This window comes from Varanus komodoensis, unplaced genomic scaffold (assembly GCF_004798865.1).
Source record: "Varanus komodoensis strain SLA01 unplaced genomic scaffold, ASM479886v1 scaffold4, whole genome shotgun sequence".
Lineage (NCBI taxonomy): Eukaryota > Metazoa > Chordata > Lepidosauria > Squamata > Varanidae > Varanus > Varanus komodoensis.
This window is the reverse complement of record NW_025335941.1, coordinates 9,779,703-9,806,673: the sequence shown is the minus strand read 5'-3', so window position 1 is coordinate 9,806,673 and position 26,971 is coordinate 9,779,703. Positions and strand designations below refer to the sequence as shown.

At 43.5% G+C, this 26,971-nt stretch overlaps 1 protein-coding gene across 3 annotated transcripts; it reads right to left on the bottom strand.

Annotated features, from left to right (window-relative positions):
- Positions 1-287: 287 nt before the first annotated feature.
- Positions 288-17,502, bottom strand: ICOSLG (inducible T cell costimulator ligand). 3 transcript variants are annotated; one of them, XM_044441462.1, is made up of 6 exons: positions 17,423-17,502; positions 10,157-10,197; positions 7,255-7,602; positions 6,306-6,575; positions 4,687-4,842; positions 288-966 (listed from the first exon to the last, which is right to left on the bottom strand). In XM_044441462.1, exons 1-6 carry the CDS (start codon positions 17,434-17,436, stop codon positions 887-889), a joined length of 909 nt encoding a protein of 302 aa, XP_044297397.1. In that variant the 5' UTR covers positions 17,437-17,502; the 3' UTR covers positions 288-886. The 3 variants fall into 3 exon arrangements, with proteins under 3 accessions (XP_044297397.1, XP_044297396.1, XP_044297398.1); XM_044441461.1 differs by lacking the exon at positions 17,423-17,502 and adding an exon at positions 16,811-17,388; XM_044441463.1 differs by lacking the exon at positions 17,423-17,502 and adding an exon at positions 11,125-11,235.
- Between the last annotated feature and the right edge of the window lie 9,469 nt (positions 17,503-26,971).

Below are 26,971 nucleotides of genomic sequence, written 5' to 3'. Positions count from 1 at the left end.
CCGACTTCATTCTTCAATCAAATGCTGATTAGAATTGTGCGCTGATAGTGCAGAACAGCAGATTAAGCCAGCTGTCAGTGTTTAGCTCCAGCTCATGCTCCGGGACTGACGGAACACTTTTCCACCAAATATTCGAGGGAGTGTTTCACAGTAGTGTTGTCATGCCAAATTGAGTTCTCTCCAGCAGTCCAAGATATCTGGAAGTTTCTTATGGCCAGGTGCTTTAAACAGCAGCTTTAAAAAGAAAATTAAAGCCTGTTACCTATGGGAAAAGGAGAACGGCTTCATCCAGAATTCTTTTAATGCAAGAGTGGGGGACCACAGCTGTGGTCCTCCAGCTGGGGACCACATTCACATATATGCCCATGGAAATAGGATCTTTGGGCAAAGGGTTAAGGCTTCCCTCCCCTCCCAATGTTTCTGATTGATATAGCAGTGCTGCTATTGTCTGAGTGCTTCTGTTTTTCTTCAGGGCCTCTATCTCACTAGACCACCAACCAAGGCTATCAGCTCAAGGTAATGGTGCCCACCTAATAAGACCCTTTATAAATATTCCTTTATTGGAACAGCAATGAATGTGTCCTAGCACCTGAATGCCCACTGTCACACAGCTTTCAAATGTGCCAAATCAATGTTCACAGCACCCATATACTCGTATAAGAAGCACCATCTGTATCTTGCATGATATAATTTGTGTTACAGTCCACATACACTATATTTTGCTTTTGAAATAGGAAGAGACATTAATGGAAAGGCCAAGGAAGAAATGCAATTTCTGGAGTGATTAGCAGTGTAAAGAACAGCTTTCATAATCTGGACCAAGCTAAGATGGTTCTTTTCTTCAAACGTTTGAAGAAAATTTCACTTTGGAAGTTCCAAGTGTACTTTACTTAAGCAGTATTACTGCATTGGGAAAAAATTTCTCCTTACCATTGGCATTTGCTGCTTCTTCATTTTCACAAACACCTGTAAAAAGAAAGCAGAATACAAGAAGTTTCAAAGGATACATTATATTATACCAGAAGTGTAGTGTGAATGCAAGGAGGACCATTTTATATGTAAAGCTGACAATTAGGACCTCAGAACCCAAATGATTAATTGTATAGTCAAATTTACAAGCCGAGTAGAATAAAGAAATGAGAATTAGTTCAAAAGAATATGAAATTAAAGAGAGGAAGCTAATCTCCAGGAAGCTACTTGATATACTATGCTCCAAATCTGGATGGAGGCTGTATAATGCTAAGCAAGCCTTTTTCCTTCTGGAAACATTTGTAGCAAAATAAAATTGTCACTCACATTAAAATGAATTACCTCATTTTGTGATTTTTTGACAAAACATCCTATATTACCAGGTTCATCAATAATATTAACAGGTTCACATGCAAATTTGCATGCATGTGTAAACAAGGACATTTGGTAACAGACTACAATAGTGGTTATTTGTTGAGTTCTTGCATCCAACTGTCTCAGATTTACATGCTAACACAAAATGAATGATCCAAAGACGTAAGAGTCATTTTAAAAAACAAAGTGAACAAGCTGTCTGCAAAACCTACATGGGATCTTGGGTCATCTTTCTGCCCTTTCATCCACGAGGAAATGAGGCTAGGAATTAATGGATAAACATGTTGTGAAAAACATCATGGATTAATTAGATGGAGTGGCTTTGGACTCTCTTAGCGAATACTCCTCTTGTGCTTTTCAAATTGACTACGCATTGTTGGAGCATATTTGGTTATGACTTCTCTTAATGAAAAAATAACATTGAAAAAAATTGGCTTAAGCACGATTTTTTGGAGCCAGCACTACTTCCTTACATGTAAACAACATCAATCTGCATGCATAAATGCATGAAGAGCTTCAGGATTGCTTTGCCAAGGTGACATTATTGGTCAAACAAATCCCTTTTCCCTTAAGATACTAGAAGTTTAATGGCTGCTGCCAAACCAGAAGGGCCTTGGATTCTTCCAAGAAATAGTTCCTAAGCTTTCTGAGACAGCTGTGCTCAGATTGCACCAACATGTTCTTATCAAGACATTTGTTGCATCTGCCTTTCATTGCACAGCGGCGACAGACATTTTTTCCACTAAAAAGGGAGATAGGCCAGTTGGGCTTGCACTGACACGACAACCCACAGTGGGTGGTCAGGCTGAATCTGGAGCTTTTCCCACAGGATGGCTTATTTTTAGAAACAAGCCACGCCAGGGGCCCATGGCTTGTTGCGGGGTTCTTCTTACTCCAGGATAGATGCTTGTGTCCTCCAAACTTGGGGAACTGATGCTGTGAGTTGCAGCAATTGGTTACAGAGCTACTTGGCAAAAATGGGGGGAAAAAAAGAAAAAGGGTCATGTCAGTTGCTTTCGGAGACCTCATCCATGACTGCCCTTTCACCAATGCCAGAACAACACTTTGACAGGGTTGTCACTTGCTCCTCAGCCTCTTTTATTTTAAATTTGTTTCAGATGCCTTAAAATATGCAGCTTGGATCAGATGATAGCAGCAGCAGCAGCATTCAGTTTTTGCATGTAGACACTTATGGCTGTTTGATTTGGGTAGCCCTATCCAGTCAATTAATGGCAGAAAGTGAAGAGGAACTAAAGAGCCTCTTGTTGCGGGTGAAGGAGGGGAGCGCAAAAGTTGGCTTTAAACTCAACATTAAGAAAACTAAGATCATGGCATCCGGTCCTATCACTTCCTGGCAAATAGATGGGAAGGAAATGGAGGTAGTGACAGATTTTATTTTCCTGGGTTCCAAGATCACCGCAGATGGGGACTGCAGCCAAGAAATTAAAAGACGATTGCTCCTGGGGAGGAAAGCTATGGCAAATCCAGACAGCATACTAAAAAGCAGAGACATCCAGTCAATGTCCCTGTATATGTCAGCAGTCAAAGGGAACAAGAAAATGGAGTAGGCCACATGCAAGGCAATTGACAAAATGAAGTTGTCTATTGGCTAATTTGCAGGCAGCTGTGAAGGAGCTTGGGAGAAATAACAGTAGGATGACAGGGGCACCCATTAGCCTAAATCAAAAACACTGAAAATGTGGGGTGGGATGCCAGAGGAATAAATGCATCAGAAGCGGGGGGGGGGGGGCGGCAGACAGTGTCTCCTCCGTGGTGATATGATCCTCTTCATTTAAGCATTGAATGGTTACTTCATAGCATCCTAAGCCTTTCACTGCTTCCATGATTGTCCAGCTACTCCAGAAAAACTTTAATTCTCCTTGTTTGCAGCTCCTTTTTGAAACAGTTACTGCTGAGCTTAACATGGATATGGCTGCAGGACTTGGAAGAAGGATGGGGAGAACAAGCCAATTAAGTGGCAAGCCAGTTCATCTGTTGGTCCTCTATTTTTTGCACTGTGACTCTCGTCAGCCCAGGGCAGCATAGCCAGTGGGGCAGGATGGTGGCACACGTGGGCTAAAACCTGAAGGCCCACAGGGTGCTCATCCCGCCTCTAAACTCCAAATGACTTTTACAGGATGAAGTCTGAAAGTATCGTCTGCAGCATGAACACTGCTGCTGACTAAAAATAAGGGCCTCTTATGTGGCTGGCCGTCTACTTGATTTGTCACATACTTGGACAAACTGTGTTGATCACAGTTTAGAGACAGTGCTTTATCTGTTGCTGCTGCTGCCGCTAGGCGCCATTCGATTACCCTCCAAAAAGTCCTGTCTTGGCCCATGACAGGCTTGCTCAGCTCTTTTAAATTCAAGGCTGTGGCTTCATCTGCTGTCATATCAAGGACTAATTTTTAAGAGTATTCTTACATATTACAACTTCCTGAGCAAGTTAAGAAGGTTCAGGACTGTGGCAGACTTCCTGCACAGAAGCTGGACTCTGCAAGAAACTTCCTTGGAACTTCCTGCTCACCCTCTACCTAGTTTTCCATGTGTCTGTTGTCCTGAGTGTGAGGGAATTGGGGGAGGTCATGCCAGGATTCCTTCCATCTTTCCAGACATGCATGCAAAGAAGCATCCAGGTGGCAAAACAAGTGGAAAGCTCCATGATGCTAACGGTGCCTACAAATATGCCTAAAAACAGGAGTCACGATGGTGTTGTTCCTGTAGTCGACCAACAGAATGACCAGTGCATCTACTCACACGCCATGTGAAGCTTCCCATTCAATTTTTGTATGTTTATTCAGCTCAGTGTCTGTTAATTGCCTTTCCTGGCATTCCCCAGAATTGCCCTTCATTTTTTTCAGGGCATTTTTAGGCTTGGTCCTTAAGCAGACAAACCATGATAAGGCAGCCTGCTCTTGATGAAGGCTGAAGCCACCTGGGAGTTGAGGGAAGAGGGAGCCTTTTCTTCTGGAAACAAGATTTGAAAACCGCCTCCCTCTTCAGAGGTGGGGTTGAATCCCAGATCGGTCCTCGACTTGAGAAGGGAATGCTGCACACTCTCCCAGTGGCCTCCTCTGCAGTGTGGGTGTGTACTTCTAAGGTGGGAGTTGTAAGTCACAGAAAGAGGTTCTCTCTTGAGGTGCGAGTATCCAGATGAAGAAATGGCCCAGGCAGCACCCTGGGGTGCTCATCCAAGGCAAGCTATTGGGGTGGTTTATACTAAAAACCAGTTGCAGCTCTGCCTCAGAAATGCCACACCAACCACTTAGTAATCTAGGTATGGGCCACTGCCCCCCAACTCCTGCACAGGATTGGAAAGCACACACACTGTTTACTTACCCACATATGCACTTGGAAAAGAAGAATTCCTTTTAACCAACCAGCTGCATAGAATGAAGACGAGGGCAACTGCTATAAGTGCGACAGCACCCAAAACTATAAATGTGTTATGTTGGTCGAGATGGATAGGGCTGCTTCTAGAAGCGTTCAGGTCAACTAAATAGGGTCAAAGAGGGAGAAAAGCATAAGAAGATGTCAACACTGTGGCTCAGCCCAAAGAACAAGAACACCATGGTTGAGAGTGCAGGTAACACAAATTGTATAGTTTGGTATTTTTATGCTTTCAACATGCTTGAAAATTCATTTTTACAAACAGGTAGTAACATTACATTTAGGATCAAAAGTTAGAAAAATGGACCATTGTTGTGCAAACCACACAAAAGAAGAGTAACATTAGTCATTATTTATGCATTTATTAAACTTGTATTCTGCACTAATAGTCCTGCAGGAGTGTTTCCATAAGCAAATCAGCATTCAAAAGTCCCACCCACCCTGCTCCTTTCCCAAAAGGTCAGTTAGATTAAAAATTCCTCTCAAAACGTCTAAGTTTTGAAGCTGACTCATTATACATTTTGAATTCTCTTCAGAAAAGAAAACACAAACAGGTGATAGACTAATATATGACTAGGTCCATATGCCCAAGTGACCATAAGAGAAAGTATTCCTGGCCACTGCTTCCCTTTAAGGCCCACATGAATGCCTAAATCAGGGTGAAATGCAGGAAGTGTGCAGTTTGAATTGACTCAGGATATTGAGGCAGCCACGACAGCACAAGTAAAGACATTCACAAAAGAGGACTTCCAGAGCTGCTTCAGAAAGTGGCAAGAACAATGGGGCACGTCTGTTTGAAGTGAGAGGGAGTATTTTGAGGGTGGTTAATGGCAATGTGTCTTTTACTGTAATTATTTTTTTATTTAAACATTCAACGCATTTTTGGATCACCTCTCATATATAACTTTGAACATAATTTGTTTCAGGAGGCCATACTTGCTATTTAAGTTTATCAAAATGGGTATTGTTTAAGGTCTGGGAATGGATTGATTCACTTTCCATTATTTCTAATGGGGAAACTGAAGCAGAGTTCAAATGATCAGAGTTCAAACAGCCTCCTGAAACAAATTAATGCTGAAGTACGAGGCACCACTGTAGTTGGGCAAGGAAACTTCGGAGACTCAAACACAGAGACAGGTAATTTTAGGATTGCTGACTTTAGCTTGTGCAACTTAATATATTTTACAGGAAGAGAAATTTAGCAAGAACAACTATTTTAGCCAAGAACAACTACTTCTATCACCACAACACTGTGACCTCACGTTCCCAAGATGCAATGAAAGTCAAAGCACAAGGGGGACAGCGAACTGAATTTTGCACTTCAACCTAACTAAATTACTTGGCTGCAAACTTCAAAAGACATGTTATGAAAATTTAAAAGTTTTCACTGAAACTTTAAAAGTATCCTTCCAGGTCTTGCAGAAGATTGCAAGATTTCAGTCTAGCTTACACATTATGAAAAGCCAAGATTTTAGAATCTGTTTATTTTAATAGAACAAACCTGCTTTTGGAGATCTCACTGAATATAGACCAGAGCTCATGAAGATAAAATATGGGCATTAACTTACTGGTGGTAGTTGTACTTTGGTTCATCCACTTATTTTCAATTTTACACCCTAAGATTGTGTTGGTAGATGCTTCGATTGTCAATGTGCTGTTAATGCTGAACTTCCCATCAGGCTCTTCAGTAACATTTTCTGTTCCATTCAAGAAGCTGTTGTCCGTTTGATTTATCCAATGAAGCTTTTGTTGTGGATATCCATGGCTGGAGTGGCAAAAGAAGGTCATTTCTTTTCCAGACTGCACCGGGCCCACTAACTTTGGTTTGCTGTAGCTTGCTGGAAGAAAAAAGAGTGGCATGCTTTTACAATTGCACATTAACATTGTCACTTTGGTGAAGTTGTGGTACAGAAGCTGGAGAGGAAGAATTTCAAAACATGATGATATGGCAAGTATTGCTCTTCACCAATGGTTTTGCGCACCGCCCTGGGCACACGTGGCGGCCTTGGGTCCTGACTGCAGAGGTCTGTTTCACAAAAGCAGCAAACTAGCATAGCATGTTTGCAGTCTAGCCTAGTCAGTGGGAAGCAAAGAGTCACCCCCTCAAAGACGGTAAATGGAGACCATCTCAAGTGGTCTGATGTTGTCTCCTTCCATGCAACTTGTCTGCCACTGCAGCTCTCCATGATCAGGGGAAGTGGACAGGTTGGCAGCAGTAGCCTCTCTCTCTCTCTCTCTCTCTCTCTCTCTCTCTCTCTCTCTCTCTCTCGCATGTGCAAATTGAAGAAAGGGACTGGACTGTCTTCTCTGAGTTCAAACAATGTCCCCTTTAAAAATACCATTTTGCTTCTCATGAATTCAGAAGCAAGCAAGCATACTTTTGAACATGGCTTTTCCCCTGCCATTCTCCAGCATCAAAGGAATGCAAAAGAACTTTGCAAACATTGAGCATAGGATGTCCTCTCAAGCCAGTGACCAGCAATGTATGAAAAGCTACTCTGAAAGGAAGATCCTTACCTGCAACTTGGAGGGTGATGTCTGCACTGTGAATGACTTCATATCTTCCACTTTTATTTCTCTGTACTACACACTCATAAGTGAGCTCATCCTTAGGACTGAGGTTTAGCAGTTTCAGAGTAAAGTCATCCTCCTTCCGTTGCGGATCAGCTTGAGTCCTATTTCTGAACTGAGCACACTGGTGTTCCCTCATATCTTGATTAGGGAAGTAAGCATCTACGAAGCATTTTGTCTCTCCCTTTTTTTGCCATTGTATTCGAAATTGATTTAAGATGAATGGTTCTCCAGTATACTGGCATTTAAGTTCAGCAGCGTTTCCTATTATGCCATGGACTATGTGTTCATTAGCTATGAAGACAGAGAGAGGAAACATAACTCAAACATACACTGTTTCTTATAATCTAGTTTTACTACATTTCCTTTCATTTCCACTGAACTTGATGTTAATGTTTCTGCCTTTTATCTACACCGGAACTCTGGCACCTAATAGAACGGAGAATCCTGACTTCTCTGAAGGCAGCAGGACTGATGCAGATATCAAGATAGATATCAAGCTCTGTGTGATCCACTCACAAAACAACGGTAAGCAATGTTTTTTCTAAAGCAGCACAACACTTTAGATTTAAAACTAGTCTTACACGCCTCCTTCCAGCATGTTCTTTGGGTGGCCTTAAGATTATGATGGTGCATGGTGGAGTCAAGAGTCACCTGAAATGTGATTCCATTGACCCAATTCCCCGCCCCCTGCCCCCAGTTGTAAATGGGCAGTCAAGGTGATCTCACTGCTACCACAAGGGAGTTCTTCAGCACATGGGTTGAGTGGCACCAAACAGGTTAATGATGCTATTTTCCCTCGAAAGGCACAGTCAGCCCCGCTAGAATGATCCAGTGCTAAAGCGGGCAGAGGAGTACAGACAAAAAGGGGCTGATTTGTGTGTGGATTTAATGCAGTATTTTGGACCCCGTCACTTCACATTCGTGCTGGTTCAAGTCTGTTGCTTGCACTCATGCAGATAATTAGGTGGCTCTTGTTGACGAACTGCCTCAAAGAGGCGGCTGAATGTGCAGCTGACAGGGTAGCCAGTACAGGAATGTACAACCTGCAGGCCTTTGTGAACATAGCAAGATGCCGGATTTGGAATAAGCTATTGGTCTATCTAGCCCGATGTGGTTGACGTCCACGGCCAGCAGCTCTCCAGGCATTCAGGCGGGATTTTTTTTGGCCCTACCTTGAGTTGCAGGGGCACGAATTTGGGGCCTTCTGCATGTAGAAAGGTGCTCCACCACTGCATAGCTCAGTGGTATGCTCCTCTAGGGCAGGAAATTTCTCACTAGGGAAATTTCTTCCCACTGATATGCAAGTCAGACCAGACACCTGGAAGAATTTCCTCATTGTCAGAGCAGTTTGAAAACAGAAACTATTACCTGAGGAAGTTGTGGGTTCTCCCTCACTGGAGACATTCAGAAAGCATCTGGACAGTCATCTGAGAGGGATGGTGTAACTTAGTGTCCTGCACTAGCAGGGGGTTGGGCCCGATGACCTTTTGGCCCCTTCCAATTCTACCATCTATGATTCTATGTCTTACTCCAGTCCGGCCAAGAGTCTTCAGGTTAATTCCAAGAGATAACTAAATGCACTCTGGGGTTTAGTTTAGATTTAGACCTGAGCCTTATTTCCACAGCATATTTGTTCATGATGCTCTGCATTATAACTGGGCAGAAGGTTCTTATCTGGATGTACTGGCAGAATCCTAGGTGATTTGCAGTAGACAAGAACAATACAATGATTCCTCTTTGCCCTCAATTATATTGCTCAAATGAAGAAATGTGGTGTTATCAGTAGTAGATTTTTCTGTGTAAGGACTGTGAGTTTTGCTGAATTCTTGCACTCAAGGCAAATTCTAAAGCCCTATGCAGGTATTCATCTGAGCATATGTGGGGCTGTAACAGGAAGGGAGATGCTAGCACACATTTGGGCCTCCCGACATCCATGTGAGACCTTCGTACATTGGATGCAAAGGTCTGAAGATGGCCTCCATCAAGCCTTTGGCTGACCGTGATTATAAAGCTCCTACCCTATCAGGGATTCCAATCATGTCCGGTCTTTAGACCTCTATGCTCAAGGAAACCGGGGATTATGAGGATATTGTGGGCAGGACTTGCATACATGCTACTTTACATCTACATGTATGCATGCAAATACGTGCACAGACTTTAAGCATAAGAGTTTGCATCCAGCTATGGTTGGTGGCTCTCAGGGGTCTAACAAAACCAAAACTGATCCCATGAGCCTGAAGGCGTCCTATCTCTGCTTTACAGAGTGAAGTAGACAGACGTTTTAAAAGCACTTAGGTACACCCTGTCTTGATACACGGTTTCAGTTCAGTTCATGCAGACATTTTAATGGAAAGGAGAATGTGGCTTGGTTCTTAATGGAGAACACCGACATAACATCTACTATTCTCTATCTCTGGCATTCTCTTGCTGATCATCTTCAGTCTATGTCTGTCATCTCTTTAAAATCTAAGGGGAAGACTAATTCTGTTTAAAGGTCTTGGCAAGACTCATTTCTAAGACCTGAGTTAATTCAACCAGAACCATATTTTCCATGCCACAAGAAGCTGAACAAGTATAGAATTTCCCTGCAGGAAGATCTGGTGTCACAGCTGTTGACCTGGTGCCTGCAGTGCACATGTTGAAGACATAATGCTGATTTTAGGTGGGCGGGGGGGAAATTGGCCACTCAGACTGCTTGACAATATCTAAAAAGGCATTTCTACCTGTTTTTGTTTACATTGCTGGAAGTTTAAAATAAGGACAGAAAAGCTTTAATCATTCTTGACATCTTATTTAAGACCTTGCTTTAAGTGTAAATATAACAAATAATGCAGTCATAGCTTACCAATTCTCTGAATCCAAATAAACAAGACCATGAGTCCAAGTCTAAAGCAAAATAGAAAGAGATGGTAAGGCAGTGTCTACATGAGCAGTGACCAAGTACATATTATAAAGAATTTGTAAAACATGACTGGAGAACCTGAAAAAATGTATAATGCAGTGATTGATACTTCTATAGTCTTTTCCTCTGTATTCCTCAGAGCTACTCAAGAATTGTTTCAAAAATCAATATACAACAACCCCATAAATAGGCAAACCAATATTTCCACTTGCATATTACTTATGAGAAGAGGACTAAATCTAAGAAATTGTGGCTTGCTTCAGGCTAAGATTGGCTAAGATTTGAATTCTGTGAGCTTACACCCTTAAGGACCCAATCATAAGTATGTTCAGACAGAAAAAGCATCCTATAGCAGGCAGAATTCCCCAGGTAGCCTTCTAGCTGCCTTCTTTTTTGTGCTTTTATATCTTCAGATTTAGATTTATTTACATAATTTGTAAGTTGGGGATGGAAGCACTGCCCCTTAAAAATGCATGTAAAATAATATTTCAATAATAAAGTGAATTACAAATTTCATTCAAAGTTAGCCTTTTTAGATCATAATGGGAATGATGATGATATATCCTTAAATCACTTCTAGAAAATGTGTTGTCTCATTTGCTGATACACAAGTTGCTGAATGACCAGATGCTGTGTTATCTCAGGGATTTTGGGGCAGGAAGGGGAGGTGACACCAACACTGAAAGTAGCTACAAATTGGGAGACTCACAGAAACAGCAGATGTGCATGTTATCTCTCCACCACACAGGAGGATGGCTCTGGGCGCGTCTTTACCTTAGCAAGCATGCTATGAACTGGGCCCACCTGCTATTTCCCATTCTAGTCACATCACCGTATGAGGTATAAAAGTGCCTCTCAACTCTTCTTGAGCATGGAGCCCTTTCACTGTGTAAGGCTGTACAAAGGCTGACCTTGCTGGCATCTCCTGCATCAAAGCTAAGTTCTGGAGCAAGGCAACTTCCAGCTGCAGAGTACTCTTGCTTTTGGCTCGTCTGCTTGGGTTGCTTATTGAGCAAGTACTTAAATGGAATGAAAGGATCTGTTAAAAGAGTGGCCGATTAGTTTCAACAAAGATATGCAATGCACTCCCATTCCTTTTGGCTTCTTTGAAGTTGTCAGGTCACAGTGATGTAGTGGCAGCTGCCACAACTAAAAGAATTACCAAATGTTTTCAATGGGTACTCTTAGCTACATTAAGGACCCTTGAAAACAAATGAAAACACCAGAAACAACAACAGGTCCATAAATAATAAATACCAAAGCATTCTTGTGGAAGATTCTATCACAAGATGTCTGCAACTTGAGCCATCTCTTGGAATTTCAGTTGTGTATGTTGTGGTCAGCTTGGCTGATCTTTTCCATATTACTGCAAACATCTGCATTAAGAGTGCCTTGGACTGAAGATTCAAGTGTGGGGAATGTATTTACCAGACTGGGCTTCTCAACCAGTACAATGCTTTGTAGCTATGGTTTGCTACCAAATTTTGCCAAGGCAGCAACCCTTTCTTTGCATTTATTTTAATTTTTTGAGGGTGCCTGGCTCATCTCTCCATCCAGTGCAGGGTAGAGAGTTTAGACTCATGGTGGGCAACGGACAACTCTAATCCTCATTCCCAGGATACTGTATGCAAACAGTACCATCCCCAACCTGCCTTCCTCCAAATGGGTTTGACTGCAACAGCCATCATCCCTAGGGAGGACATCAAACTGGGAAACACTGCTATATGCTGCCAGAGACTTGAGTAAGTCAGTTCTCTTCCTCCAACCCTGATTTTCCTTTTGTCCCTTCCCACCTGTGAACATGCTCCAAATATGCCATTGGCCCTAGAAGTCACCAAGAATAACCCATTTCTGCCCCCTCTCACTTGTTGTTGTTGTTTTTAGTCGCGAAGCCGCGTCCGACCCATCGCTACCTCATGGACAACATTCCTTCAGGGCCTTCCTGTCCTCCACCATCCCCTGGAGTCCACTCAAGCTCACGCCGACTGCTTCAGTGACTCCATCCAGCCACCTCATCCTCTGCCGTCCCCTTCTTCTTTTGCCATCTATTGTTCCCAACATTAGGCTCTTCTCCAGGGAGTCCTTCCTTCTCATTAGGTGGCCAAAGGATTTGAGTTTCATCTTCAGGATCTGGCCTTCTAAAGAGCAGTCAGGGTTGATTAGGACTGACTGGTTTGATCGCCTTGCAGTCCAGGGGACTCGCAGGAGTCTCCTCCAGCACCACAATTCAAAGGCCTCAAATCTTCAGCGCTCAGCCTTTCTTATGGTCCAGTTTGCACAGCCATACATTGCAATTGGAAAAACCATAGCCTTGACTATATGCACTTTTGTTGGCAGGGTGATGTCTCTGCTTTTTAGTATGCTGTCTAGATTTGCCATAGCTTTCCTCCCCAGGAGCAAGCGTCTTTTAATTTCTTGGCTGCAGTCCCCATCTGCGGTGATCTTGGAGCCCAGGAAAATAAAATCTGTCACTACCTCCATTTCTTCCCCATCTATTTGCCAGGAAGTGAGAGGACTGGTTGCCATGATCTCACTTTTTAAATTAATTTATGTACATCTTGGAGTCCTGAATATGCAGAAGGAGCCCAATGTACTTTCATTGGGCTGCTGACATTTTCTGCTGCCAACAAATTAACCAGAGGACCACTAGGTTTAGTATCAGAAAGGGTGATGAGCCTGGCAAATTGCCCAACACTGCAACTAGAACCAACTTGTTAATGAAGCAAGGTGCTTTGGCTTTAATAAGAAGCTGAAGGCAGTTGAAGAGCTCCCAAATAACCTAACATTTAGAGTGCTTCTTTGCTAAGTAAAGACACCAAGCAGCCAAATGCCTTTTATTGCCCTGGATTCTTCATGAGCACATGCAAGATTTTCAGAGGTCCTTTATGGTCTCATGGACCCAATACAACTCTCTGGAAGGGTGCCTACGGGTTGATGAGCCACACTGTGTAAAGCTATGCAGGATGTGCTCTTGGCCACAGAAGGGTCTTAAGTAGTCTAAGACTATTCAATACATCAGTGGAAACTTCAAATAGAGTATCTAAAAGCAGAATTCTCTATATCTATTCAAAGGATGTTCCATTAAATAGGCCCCATTGTTGAACAGTTTATATAGCTTTTTGCCTATCTTTAGGCATTTTCAATTCTATATATTAATAGCAAACATTTTCTGATTGTAGCAAAAACCAGCAGCACCTACACACAAGCGAGGTGTAGAAGAAATGGAGAAAATAATTGTTATTTCGAGGAGCTGGTGGTTCACAGCAACTGCTCCTTTTCATGTCTAGACTTCCTGTGGGACCTGTTGGTTGTGTTCAGCGGTTTGTTTCTGGGATCCCCAGCAACTGTAGCACTGCACGCTTATGATCTTGCTTTGATGTGGATTGCTGCAATTAGCGTGATTTACTTTCTTCTGCTTTAATTATATCAGTTTATTCTAGCTTAATAAGATATTTAGCCTTTACTTAATTGTATGTTAGGAATCCTAAAATGAACGGCTGACTGTTGACAATGCAAGAGATATCAGCCGACTTAGGGAAACCCCAAGGTTTACAAGAGTTAAATACATGTGTTTTGAAAAAACCCCTAAGCTCCACAAGCTTGAATGTGCTCAGCAACTACAGGATGCTGACTGACGGTTTGGCAGGTGGTGAGAACCGAAATCGAAGAGAGAGGGCTGCAGAATGATCTATCCCAGGAAAGGGAAGGGTAGACTCAACCGTGAACATAACAGAATAATAAAACTGAGCATTTTATTGCTGTTTCCACTTGAAAGAGTAGGATTTGTATGTAATATTCCAGATGATCCTGGAAAAAACATGGTCTAGTATATCTCGTACTGTAAGTTATTGTAATCATAAAGCTTTGCAGATAATGGTCTGCTGCATCAGATGCAGGCAGTCATACAAGGTGTACAAGTAGGGTGAAGTACCCAAGAACTACAATGCAAGGACCTGAAGAATTACATTGCTGGATCATATCAAGATCCACCTAGCCCAGCTTTCCCCAGCCTTCTGCCTTCCAGACATGGTTGGACGGTAACACCCAGAATTCCCGGTCAATGGCCCTGCTGGATGGCAATTCTGGAAGTTATGGTCCAAATGCCTCTGAAGGCCACGAGGTTGGGGAAAGCTGACCTAGCAATGACCAGCAGTAAGCAGGGCACTATGGAGGTTATGTCCTGATTGACTCCCTCATCACAGGTGTAGTGCCTCTGACTTCTACATCATATACATTTAAAAAAGAAGGTAAGGATACAATCCTCCAAACTTAGAGGCTTAGAGCCTTCCTGTGCAGAGTGGAAGGAGTAGCAGAGGTCATCTTCATCTCCCACTCTTCCCATCTAGATGAGCCATTTTGGACGGGGAGGACAGGGGACCAGAGATGATTCCAGATAGCTCATAACCTATCTTCTTCAGTCTCCTCCCCTTCCTGTGTACAGAATGTCCCCTTTACTCATTTGAGGTTGCTCTCTCAGCCTTGGAGAGCAGCTGGCACATGGTTTCCCTGCTGGCCAGAAGGGAGGTGGTCAGAACACCAGAACTCTCCAGCTCCAGAGTCAGAGAGCTACTACTGACCTGCTAATCCAAACTACCCTATGGATGTCAGACACAGTTTAATTGACATATCCAACTAATCAACACAAATATGTGTTCAAAAGTGGATTCTGCCCCCCCCCCCGCCCCTGAGCCTTTGGTAATCAGAGGTATGCAGATTTTGGAATTCTAGCTAGTAACCATTGCTCAATCTATTGACTATCACTCACCAATGCAGGCCTGCATATTGCACCTCTTGTCACCCCAACCAACAAGCAACGGTCCACCAATTATGCACTGTGGCTTTCTGGATGCTCAACAACCCTCCTGTTTTGGCAATACATTACCAAAGGCAGTATAACAGCAAGGCCTGCTGTGATCAGAAGATTTAAAAGGCTTCATCTCTCACTGGAATTATCCAGGTTCTGACCCTATTCCAGTATTATTTCTGTAGCTATGCAAGCTCCAGAATCTGCAGTCTTCCCACACTGAGCAGTAAGGTGGCCTTCACGTATACATGGGAAGAACCCTGCATGTACCTAGGAACTTCACTTTACCAGGTTTCATGGTTACATGGAGACTTCTTTTCACAGACAGACAGACAGACAGACAGAGAAGCCCCTTTCAAGTTTCACTTGTTCAACATATAAGCACTGAGGTGGAGAGGGGATGTTGGGAACACAGCCCCACATCACTCCCCGCACTCAACCTAGCACCTTCCAGACACCCAGGACTCAACTCCCACTATCTCCGGCCGGCAAGATGGGTCTTCAGACCCACACATCTGGGTGCCACAGTGGGGGAGGCCACCCTACATATGCAGCTATCTCCTGCTGAGGCATAATGTCTGTAAAAATCTGATGTCTGGATTCCACAGGTCAAGCAACTCGGCACAATGCATCTTGAAGTTGACTAGCAGTTAACAAACTGCTAGGATAGAAAGCTGAGCCTGATGGCAAAATGTGAGCACTTGGTGAAAGCCTGGACTAGATCAGAAGGTGATTATCAAAGAACAATAATATATTACTCTGAGTCAACAAACACACAGCGACAGACCCTGCAGCTTGTAGGTATGCACCTGTAATCAGATACACTTAAGAGCTGCAAGAGCACCAAAGGAACAACATCTTACATGCTGGCCCTAAGAACATGTAGATGCATCTAAGATCTGCTGTAGGACACTTGCTAGGACAATTACAGGACATTTTTTTTAAAATCTGCCAGGAATAACATTTGAGTTATAGCTGTTGAATCTGGCAAGATTTCCAGATAACAGCCTAGATTATTTTTATGGAATTAGTTTCAGTTGACAAAGTGCTTGAACAACTTCATGCAATTCCCTCTGCATTTTGCCCTCCTTGGCTAATAAAGACAAGCGGAGAGGGAACAATTGCCTGGGCCAGGGAAGTGATGAATGCACCTCTGCAAATGGGGATGGTCCCAAGCCCCCTGAAAGAGGTAGTGGCGAGACCCAAAAATCTTTCCATGGACCCAGAAGATCCTAGCAACTTTATTGTGCTTTGATTATTCCGAACTGCCAAGAGAGCTTCAGCTATCAAGTGGTACAGAAATAAAATAAACTCCAACCCCCAGGTGAGAACAATTGTAATGGTTTTATATTATAGGGAAAAAGAAGACTCTCCATGTGGAGACAGTGAACACAACTGCTATGAATGAACGTACATGAATTCTTTGGGCTGCATGCTCTATTAAAAGAATGCCCATCACTTTCCATACAAAAGGCACCCCTTCTTTATTCTTAGATAACAGATGTTTTAACAGCACAATCCTATGCATTTTCATCAGTAGTAAGTCTCCCTGAATTTAGTAGGTCACTATTTAACCCCCACAGTAAGAGCACAACAATTTGCAGGCCTTTGGAATTTAGTGAAAATCTGAAAGATCAAAGCAGATGTCACTTTAAATCTGTATTTAAGCAGTGATGCCTCTCTCTTCCCTTTTTCTATTATATTGCATGTGGCCACCATGCATCCTTCAACAGCTTTATCTGCACCTGCCAATGCTCCCTAGCTCCTATTTAAAAAATAAAAATAATTCTTACAGGCTTCTAGCTGCATCCATCTTCTTTTACTATGAATGCCTCCAGGCTACAGGTGGTGCTCGGGAAAATTCTTCGGGGTCAGGACAGCGATTCCAGCGCACAAACAGCCTCTCAAACGGTCAGATGTGCCAAAGGCACAGAAAGTGTAGTGCTTACTCCCCAAACTACAGCAAGCAATGGGGAGCCACCCACAGCCGCCTCGTAAGGAGGGAAGGGCGGGTTAAGGCCCTTGTAGCAGCCACTCTATGTCCCCAAGTCCTGGTCAGGGCACCTGGGGCAGCAGGTGGCTCGGAGGCTGGATACGGGCTAGAAGCAATGGCTGTTTTGGCTCCGATGACTCCAACGTGCTGTAGAACCGCATGGTTAAGAGCATCTATGCATAGCTATCGGCATGATCCGAGCACTGATTGTCTCGTGTCATCCCAGCTTCAAAACTTTATACGAGCAAACTCGTCAAGTCTCGCAGCCGAAGCGAGAAACCAACTAGACAGGAAGGCTCCTTCGAAGAAATAGCCGAGGCAGCGCGCGACTGGGAGGCGGGGACGGGGCGGCGTCAGGGCAGGAGCACAGCAGCCCTCGGGAGGGCGACACCCCCGGCGCGGCCCCACTCACCTCTGGGGGGCCATCCTGGCCGCGGCCGCATCGGGGAGGGAGCGCAGCTGGGCAGGCGAGGGCTCCCCTTGCCCGGTCGGGGCGCCGAGCGCGAATGCCACCCGGGGAAGCGAGGGCGCCGCGCCCGGCCGCCCCTGCGCAGCCACACGCCTCCGCAGGGGCGCGGCTCGCCCTCGGAATTCCCAGCCCGCCAGCCCGCGGCCGACTAGCGCCGAGGCTTCGCACCGCCCCCCGCAACACAAGGAGGAAGTTGGAGCAGAGCCTATCCGTGTCCCCGCAGAAATCTCCTTCGCGAACCAAACGCCGACCGTCAGCAGCTGGCGGTGTGATGTCACGTGCCGCTTCGCGCGCATGGGCGCCTGTTCGCGCTGCGCCGGGTTTGCTTAGCGTGGGGGGCGCGCTTCTTTTGGTAAGCAACGTTGCGATCCTACAGGTGTCCGCTCGGACGCGCCCCCCCCCCCCCGAGTTCAATGGAGCTTACTCTCAGGTAACTGCATATAGAATGGCAGACTAAGGCGACAACCCGCCCCACCGCTCTTACTTGGAGTAAGTTTGAATTCAAGGGAACTTCTTTTGAGACATAGGATCGCCCTGTAGCTGATTTGTATCTCGTCTTTCAGCAGCAGAAGCAGCAAAACTTTTCCCAGGGCGACTTTATAAATATATGAAAACATTAAAAGAAAATAGACTTTAAAACACACACACACACACCGCTTCGTTCACAGGTTTTCCGGAATGGCAACGGCTCGGTGGTCAGCAGCTCCCTGTTCCCGCGATCGGGAGCGCATGTAGTGGCAGGTGGAGCGAATTCCTCTCTCGATGTCTCTGCTGGAACACGAAACCTGCCAAGAAGGAAGTGATACCAACTTCAATGCGGCCATAAACGTGTGGGCTTTATTTAGACAGCTTTTTCAGGTCTCCACGTTTGTTTTGAAAGTTAGAGCTTAGCTGCGATGCAATCACAGGGTTCCTCTGTTCGTGACGCAAATATTTCAGAAAACAGTAAGCTTTCAGGTAAGCTAGACACTCTTTGTGTTACAAGAAAATTGACTACCCAAAGCCCAAGCAGCTATTTCCAAAAGGAAAGGATCTATGAACTTTCCCCTTCCAAGAAGGGCATCACTAAAGGACAAAGCAGCCTGGCCCCAGTTCCAGACCAGAGGAGAAGGAAACGGTGCCTGCTTCCAGCCAGAGGGACATGCAAGTGCGGGAGGGCAGCTGTTCTTACATTATTGAGATCAACAGCACTGTGAACTTTTTCGACCAACATTGGGGTATTGAATTTTATAAGTCATTTGTTTCTATAGCCATTTCTTGTGATTTTCTTATTTTAAAAAAAGGAAAAAGTATTTTCCACTTCCTCAACAACTTACAAAGTTGTGTCTCGTTTCAGTTCCCTCTTTCAATTCCTATTTAGTTTTTGGTTTTTTTCTCCTTGTTTTTCCTGTATTATGTATGGTTCTTACAGCGTTCGCTTAGTTACTTTAATATACAACCAATGGACATCATTAACCATGGGCATGCTAAATGTTAGCTTGTCTGTCTTAACAGATTCCGTCTTTCCAGTATGATGGTGAAGAAATATGGATTTAGAATATTAATAACCAAGCAAAAGGAAGCTTACATTCCCCTTTTCTGTGAACATTTGATTCCCTGAATAACCTGAGGTGCTCCATGGGCAAGGAACATTCCTTCCCAGGGGCTGAGAACAAAAGACATGCATTTTATATGGTTTCTCCTCCCACTCTTGGGAGTCCCTTGGACTGGAAGGAGATGAAATCAATCAATCCTAGAGGAAATCACCCCTTACTGCTTACTGGAAGGACAGATGCTGAAGCTAAAGTTCAAATACTTTGGCTGCCTAATGAGAAGAGAGGAAACATTGGAGAAGACCCTGATGGTGAGAAGGACTGAAGGCAAAAGGAGGAGGGGATGGCAGAAGATTAGATGGTTGGATAGTGTCATCCAAGCAAAAAGCATGTGTTTGAGTGGGTTCCAGGAGGCAGTGGAGGACAGGGGGACTTGGCATGTTTTGGTCCATGGGGTCAGGAAGAGTTGGACATGACTTAACCACTGAAGAACAGCAACAGCTCCTCCCACTATTGCAGAGCCTATCAGGATGCACCCTGGGAACGTTCCTGGGTGAAGTAAGCTGTATTCTCACTGCAAAGGCAGGCTTCTCATTGCGGAAAGCAATTTCAAGACCCTTCTCTCTGGTGTTCGTAAGGTGAAAGCCACAAGGTCTTGGCATGCTTTGAAGAAACTATTTTGAATTGTAGACATTGAGAAAGTTTGCTATAAGTTTTGTTTTTATGTTTTGTTGATCGTTTTTAACTGTGTAAACCATCCAAAAAACCATGTGGCTATTGTAGTGATCTATAAAAACACAAATAAATAAATCTTCCTCACCATTGCTCTGGTGCAACTTGAATAATACAGCATCTTACCTGGCTGATATCTGTCTAAGGAAGTATTTAATGAAAGGTAGTTATAGTGGGGCTACATAGAAATCTCCATGTAATATTTTATTAGCTTCACTATTTTATAACCCATTAATGAGACATTATCTGTTTAGTATGCAAAAATATTCAGACCACAAAATATATACAGAAAAGTACACAGATTAAAAACAAGGCAGCAAAAGATTAACTTGAAGTCTTTTTTAATCTACTGTTAAAAAGTCAAAGGGGATCTGAGTCCTGGAATCTGTTTTAGTTTCCCATGGAAGAAAAGCAATCTGTTTCAGAATTCCTTCACTATTTTGTTTACTTTAGCAACTTGTTTGTTTCAGTTTGCTGCATCTGATTTTCAGTACTGGTACAAAGAAAAACATTTTGGCAATTTTTGTTTACACTATTAGTAGTTAATCCAGGCATATTGACCAGGTTCTGTGATCTCCTTTTCTTCTGTGTTTGCATGTACAGAGAGAGACTTATAGATGGTCGCCAACTATAGGCCGGAGGCCAATATCCCATTTTTGGGCAAGGTGCTCGAGCAGGTGGTGGTGGGATAACTTCAGGCACTCTTGGAGGAAACTGATCATCTTGACCCACTTCAGTCTGGCTTCAGACCCAGCTTTGGAACTGAAACTGCCTTGGTCATCCTGTATGATGACCTGTGCAGGGAGAGGGACGGGGGAGTGTGTCCCTTTTGGTTCTCCTGGACCTCCCAGTGGCTTTCGATACGATCGACCATGGTATCCTTCTGGATAGGCTGGCTTGGTTGGGAGTTGGTGGCACTGCTTTGCAGTGGTTCCACTCCTACCTGTCTGGCCAATTCCTGAAGGTGGTGCTGGGGGATTGTGTCTCTGCGCCACGGCAACTTTGCCATGGAGTGCTGCAGGGTTCCATTTTATCCCCCATGCTTTTTAACATCTACAGAAAACCGCAGGGCTGCGGAGTCATCAGTATGCTGATGACACCCAACTCTACTTCTCTTTTACTTCTAGTCCAGGGAGGCAGTGGCTGTCCTTAGTGACTGGTTGAGATAATGAGGGCCTGGATGAGGGCCAGAGACTTAATCCAGATAAGATGGAGGTCCTTTTGGTGGGTGGTTCAGGTTTTCAGGTTGCACTCCCTCCAAAGGACAGGGTCCGCAGCCTAGGAGTGCTCCTTGACCCAGAGCTATCCCTGGAGTCCCAGGTGGCAGCGATGGTGAGGAGCACTTTCCTTCAGCTTCAGCTGATCCACCAACTGCATCCTTACCTGGATGAGCATTGCCTGGAAACAGTGACCCATGCTCCAGTAACTTCCCAGTTAGATTACTGTAATATGCTCTATGTGGGGCTGCCCTTGAAGATGGTCTGGATACTTCAATTGGTTTAGAATAGAGCTGCCAGGATGTTAATAGGAACCAACCATTTTTCACATAACACTGGTCCTCTACTGGTTATACTGGCTACCAATTGAAGTCCGGGCCCGATTTAAGGTGCTGGTTATGACCTATGAAGCCCTAAGCAGCTTGGGTTCAGGATACCAAGGAGTGCCTACATCTGCCCTCCCACCCCTTGAGATCTGAGGTGGAGACCCTGCTCTGGGAGCCCTCCTTGAAGGAGATTAGGAAGGAGAGTACCCAGAGGAGGGCCTTCTCTGCAGTGGCACCCAACTATGGAATACACTCCCTGGAGAGGCTCACCTGGCGCCAACGTTATATTCCTTTCAGCATCAGGCAAAACCCTTTTTATTTTCCCATTATTTTAATGTTTAATTGATTTTTTTCTGGGGTTTTAGCATATTAATGATTGGATGCTGTAGGGTTGTTCCATTTTATTTATTGTAAGCCATCTCAAGATATTCTGTAGGGGATGGGATAGAAATGCTTTTCAATAAATAAAATAAAATAGATAGATATGGGATTGTACAATCATGCCCCCTACTAAATGCACACCTTAACATGGTAAAGGAGTTTGAGAATGTCAGAGAAGCCAAGAGCAATGGCACCAGGAGGTCGGAGTCTCTCACTTGGTCTCCCAAGGTGAAATGGTCAAAGTTGAGACACTGGACAAAGATGCATCCATCCTCTTCAGAGTAACAGTTGCGTCAGCAGAAGCGAATGGGTCCTTCTCATGGAGATGGGGGTAGAGAAATTTCTGAAGGCAGCAGTGGAAGTTGAAAGTGACTTTCATAGAAAATGGCAGTGATATTTAATCTTACTCTGGTTAGTATGGTAAAAAAGAAGGCAGTGGTAAACCACTTCTGAATTTTCTTGCCTTGAAAATTCTTTGATGAAACAATCCAAAATGAAGCAAGAGACAGTGCCAGATGATGAGAATCTTGTGGTCAGGGTGGATTCATACAGCTAGTGCAACTACGTATAGCACTGTTGCCAATGACACAACTAGATAAAAGTTGAAAGGAAGTCTAATGGTGGACATGTTCAGAACTGACAAGAAAGCCCAAAGTGCACAATACGTACAATTGGAACACAAAATGTTAGAAGTGTGAATAGAGGCAAACTGGCAAATAGAGTGCTGAAACAGCACAGTACTTGATGTGAGCAAGCTGAAGTGGACTGGACTGGGGCATTTTCAGTCAGATAAATGCCAAGTGTTTTACCTTGGAAATGACACATTCGGAAGAAATGGAGTGGCTCTAATACTGAGGCAAGATGTAGCACAAGCAGTAAGGGACTATGTGAAGTCTGACAAATCATATTAATCAGATTTTGTGGACAGCCTATCAACATAACCATCATTCAAGTTTATGCTGCAGCAACAGATGCTGAAGAAGAAATCAAATAGGAGACTGCAACTGATAGGAGACTGTACACAAGGACATCACCAAATCGTCAATGCAGAAACAAACTAGACTGTGCAGTTGGAGATAAAGTTAAGAAATCTGTATTTTCATTGCCAAAACAAAGGAACCGATCATGGGAATGGCCATGAATTCTTCATATAAAAATTCAGATTAAAGCTGGAAATGATTACTAACAAATGACAAAATGCAACTCAAATAACATTCCTGAGAAATTCAAAGTCCACATAAAAAAACAGATTTGCAGTACTGAATTCAGCTGATCATGAGCCAAAAGAACTGTAAGCTGAAACCAGAGACTTGATTGGGGAAGAATGCCAAAAGACAATTCCTGTAGCAAAAAGAAAGAAAAAGCTTTGACAGATGACAGAAGAAATAGTCACAAATGTTAAGGACAAGCGAGAAACAAAAGGGTCCTGAGTGCAATATTTCAGTGACTATCATGTAGAGACAAAAAGAAGTATTACAATGGCTAGTGCAAAGAAATAGAAGAGAACATGAAAAAGAGGGAAAATGAGAGCTCTCTTACAGAAGAGCCAAGAAATCAAAGGGAAATTCAAACATAGATTAGTAATGCTGAAAGACAAACAAGGGGACGTACATCCAGATCCTGAGAAAATAAAGAGAAGGTGGAAACAATATGGAAGCATGATAGATTCCTTCAAAGAGGAATCCTACCTTAAAGGTAGCTTGTAAAATTGGAAAACAAAGTGAAAACTGCTCTGAAAGTTCATGGAAGGAGCAAAGCTTCTGAAGTAGGCTGGTACCAAAAGAACTATTCCAAGCTGCAGTGAATGAATCAGTCCAAATCCTGGGTGAGAATATCCCAAAGAATATGGGAAATGCACACATTTGGGCCCAGTGTCATGTCTGCCAAAGCCCCAAACCTGGATGGGTCCCAGGGACAAGAGCACCCTGGAGTGGCACTTGCTTTTCACTGTGGCAACCTGCTTATTCGCCTGCCTCTTGCTCTGGCCCAGATAGCCCTGGTGTTGGGAAGAAGGAGCAGTTTACGCCACTGCTTACTTGCTCACTGGTTGGCTTTCTGCCTATTGAGCAAACAAGTGGCAGCAACAGGGAGGAAGAGGCTGAGAAGCGGCAGCAGCTGGGGATGTGGCAGTGAGAATGTAGAACTCACTGAGGGAGAGCACCCTTTCGGAGGGTATCTGGTACAAGAGCCCCAAAGAAACCTGAGAAACCTACAAAGAAGGAAGGGAAACTGTTAATTACCTTCTGTTTTATATGCTGTTGTGAAGACCCATGGTGGAAAGCATCACACTAGATTTTATCCATAAACCATGTTGGAAACGACGTTGGAACGGACTGTGCAGATGTGCATATACTTCTCTGTGAAATGTGTTTTATTTTTTCTTTTAAAGGTGATTCTTGATCTAGAGTAAATTATGGCATGCATTTTAATTAGCTCAGAGCCAAGCTCCTCATTCCTCATGTGTGACTCTTTGCTTCTCTTGGAGCACTGTGAAAGTCATTAGGCATCTGTTTCTGGCAAAATGCAGGTCTTCTCATTAAAAGCACCATGACAGGTCTTTAAATGGACAGATTGTGTGCCAGTGGAGCTAAGATGGTATAGCTCAGATGCACTGGAGCTTCCCCTACTTTTTAAAATATGCATTGGAAAGCTGGTTTGTATGAAAAGCAAGCTTCAGATGGTAGCTCTCAAACAAGCAGGTTTCACGTCTTTAAATATGTGGTTGTGCCGTCAAAGGGGATTCACCAATTTTGTCATACCTTGAATATATTTTAAGACAATGTCTTTTTTTCTACCCAAAGAGAGCACAGTTCAGTAAGTCACTGAAGATGTTAATTAAAAACTACCCTGTAGTTTGTGGCATTTCAAAAGTTCCCCTTCCATCAAAGCCCATCAGGAAATGTTGTTATGGAAAATATGAATCCACTGATAACCACATAATTGTGCCTTCTGAATATTTGTATTTCAAAATAGATGTATGGTTCTGATGAAATTATTACACAAGGCACTTCCCAGTGACAACTTCTTCAGATGTCATAGCACACAAATACAGGAAGCTAAAATACAGAAATTCTGCAAAATAGCACAGTCCAGTGTGGGAGTTTGGCTATGCTGCCTGGGTTGCTAGTTCATTCAGTCCTTGTGAAGGAATCTCAGACTCTTCCAAGCAGACCCTGAATAGTTTGTCAGAGTCCAAACTCTGATGATATTTCTTTCTTCTTTCTTTAATACATATGCACAGCTGATATCACAACTGTTTTATTTCAGTGATAACTTAATTCTTTGATAATCTTTTGGTGCAGGAACTTGGTCAATCAGCTGTCAGCGAGAGAATTTGCTCTTCCTTCTACATTCATCCAATCAGAGTGACTTATAAGACGGACTATTCAGAATTACTTGAGACTTTGCAATTTAGATGGATAGTCTCTTCATGTGTTTAGGTTGCAGCTTGGTGAACTTTGACTTAAGCTGCCTGCCCACATGCGCTCAACTCTAAAACTTTATGACTTCTCTGCATGAGGCATTGATCCTGTGGCTTTGCTGAGGCGTCTTCCATTTTCATTGTGGGAGGAAGAGCACCTACCCAGGGCCTCATACTTTGTCTTCCTCTATGTTTTATTAAACAACCACAAGGTATGGCTGAAGGATGGTGCAGACGAAAAACTGGGAAAATATGAAGCTAGTTTCTAGCACTACTTAGGGATATAGTAGACAATGCTGAACTTTCCTCACTAAAAGCAAAAAAGAACCCCACAACATTCCTGGAAAACATGAGAGAAGTCCTGGAGGAAGATGACTTCATGAGTGCTGGACCATGAGTGCACGATAAATGCCTAAATCCCACTAAACATTTGTGGGATTGGTTCCTTAGTATTTTTTGTATTGGCAAACCCACTACATCCAAAAGTCCTACCACACAGAATGTGTAGAGATGGTTCTCACTGTGGAGCAATGTGAGTGATTTCCCCTTTACTACAATGTTACATCTGATCCAGCATTTATAACTTTACAAATGTAAAGTAGGAGAGGCAGGAGCATGATTGGACTGGGGGTAAAGGGCAATGGATTGCTCCGTTGGTTGCTTCTCTGCGATCCCATGGAAACTGATGAAGTTTAGCCATTGATTTGGCCAGATGATGCCATCAGTTCTAGCCTAGAACCAAAGCAGACCCGTGGAGTCAATTCTGCTGATTGCAAAAAAGACTATTTTGCAACTGTGTCACCATGCACAGATGGACAGTCCTGAGCTGGGGCTGTTTTCTTTGCAGCACTGCAGAGCGGCTGCTAGAAAATATAGAGAGCCCCTCCTGAATGACCAGAATTAAAATGTCAGCTTGATTCTCCAGAAAATTGGCTTTCTGATTAACAGAAATACTTCCAGAAGAATAAGTTCTCTTTCTGAAATGCATGTCTGTTCTCACAAAACAGGCAGGATGCAATATGCTTTGAGGATTAAAACACTTAATCTAGGCATTTGATGAGAAGACCTGACAATCAGCTGGTTACCATCCACGTGTATGAACACATTTAAGTAAATCATTTTTATTTATCTCAAAATACAATAATGTTTTATAATATTAACCAAACAATATTTAAATGTTTAAAAATGCTCTTGAAAATGCTTGTGCAAGCAATCCAAAGTTATGAACTGTGGTAGTTCTTTATATTTATGGGAGTATTCAGAAATTTCTTCCATTTAGAGATTTACAGACACATTTGTTAGTATAAATAAGTACAACATAAGATTATATCCAACCAAAACAACAACAAAAGAAGCAATATGATTTATTTTTATTTAATTTTATTTAAAAATTTCTATGCCGCCCCATTTGCCAAAGCCTCGGAGCGGCTTACAAAACATCAGTTAAAATATAAAACACATTAACATTATAAAATAAGTCACCCTGGCCAAAGAATTAAGCAAATAATATAGCAATTAAAATGACGTTTGAATAAAAAGGTCTTCGCCTGGCGCCGAAAAACAAATAACGACAGTGCCAGGCGGACCTCTCTGGGGAGCACATTCCATAGACTGGGCGCCACCGCAGAGAAAGCCCTACTCTGAGTACCTACCCTCCTAATTTCCTTCACGGAGGGTTCCCGGAGAAGGGCCTCTCCCGCAGATCGCAGGGGGCGGGCAGGCGTATATGGCCGTAAGCGCTCCTTCAGGTAGCCAGGACCCAAGCCGTTTAGGGCTTTATAGGTCATCACCAACACCTTGAATTGAGTCTGGACTTCAATGGGAAGCCAGTGAAGCTGATGGAGGACTGGAGTCATGTGAACATAACGCCCAGTCCACGTCAG

Coding starts and splice junctions, on each gene's coding strand:
- ICOSLG (XM_044441461.1), bottom strand. CDS start 16,830: ATGGATGCAGCTAGAAGCCT. Junction 6,576..7,254: donor CATCACCCTCCAAGTTGCAG/GTAAGGATCTTC, acceptor TTTTTCTTCCAG/CAAGCTACAGCAAACCAAAG. Junction 967..4,686: donor TTTTCCAAGTGCATATGTGG/GTAAGTAAACAG, acceptor TTCTTTTTACAG/GTGTTTGTGAAAATGAAGAA.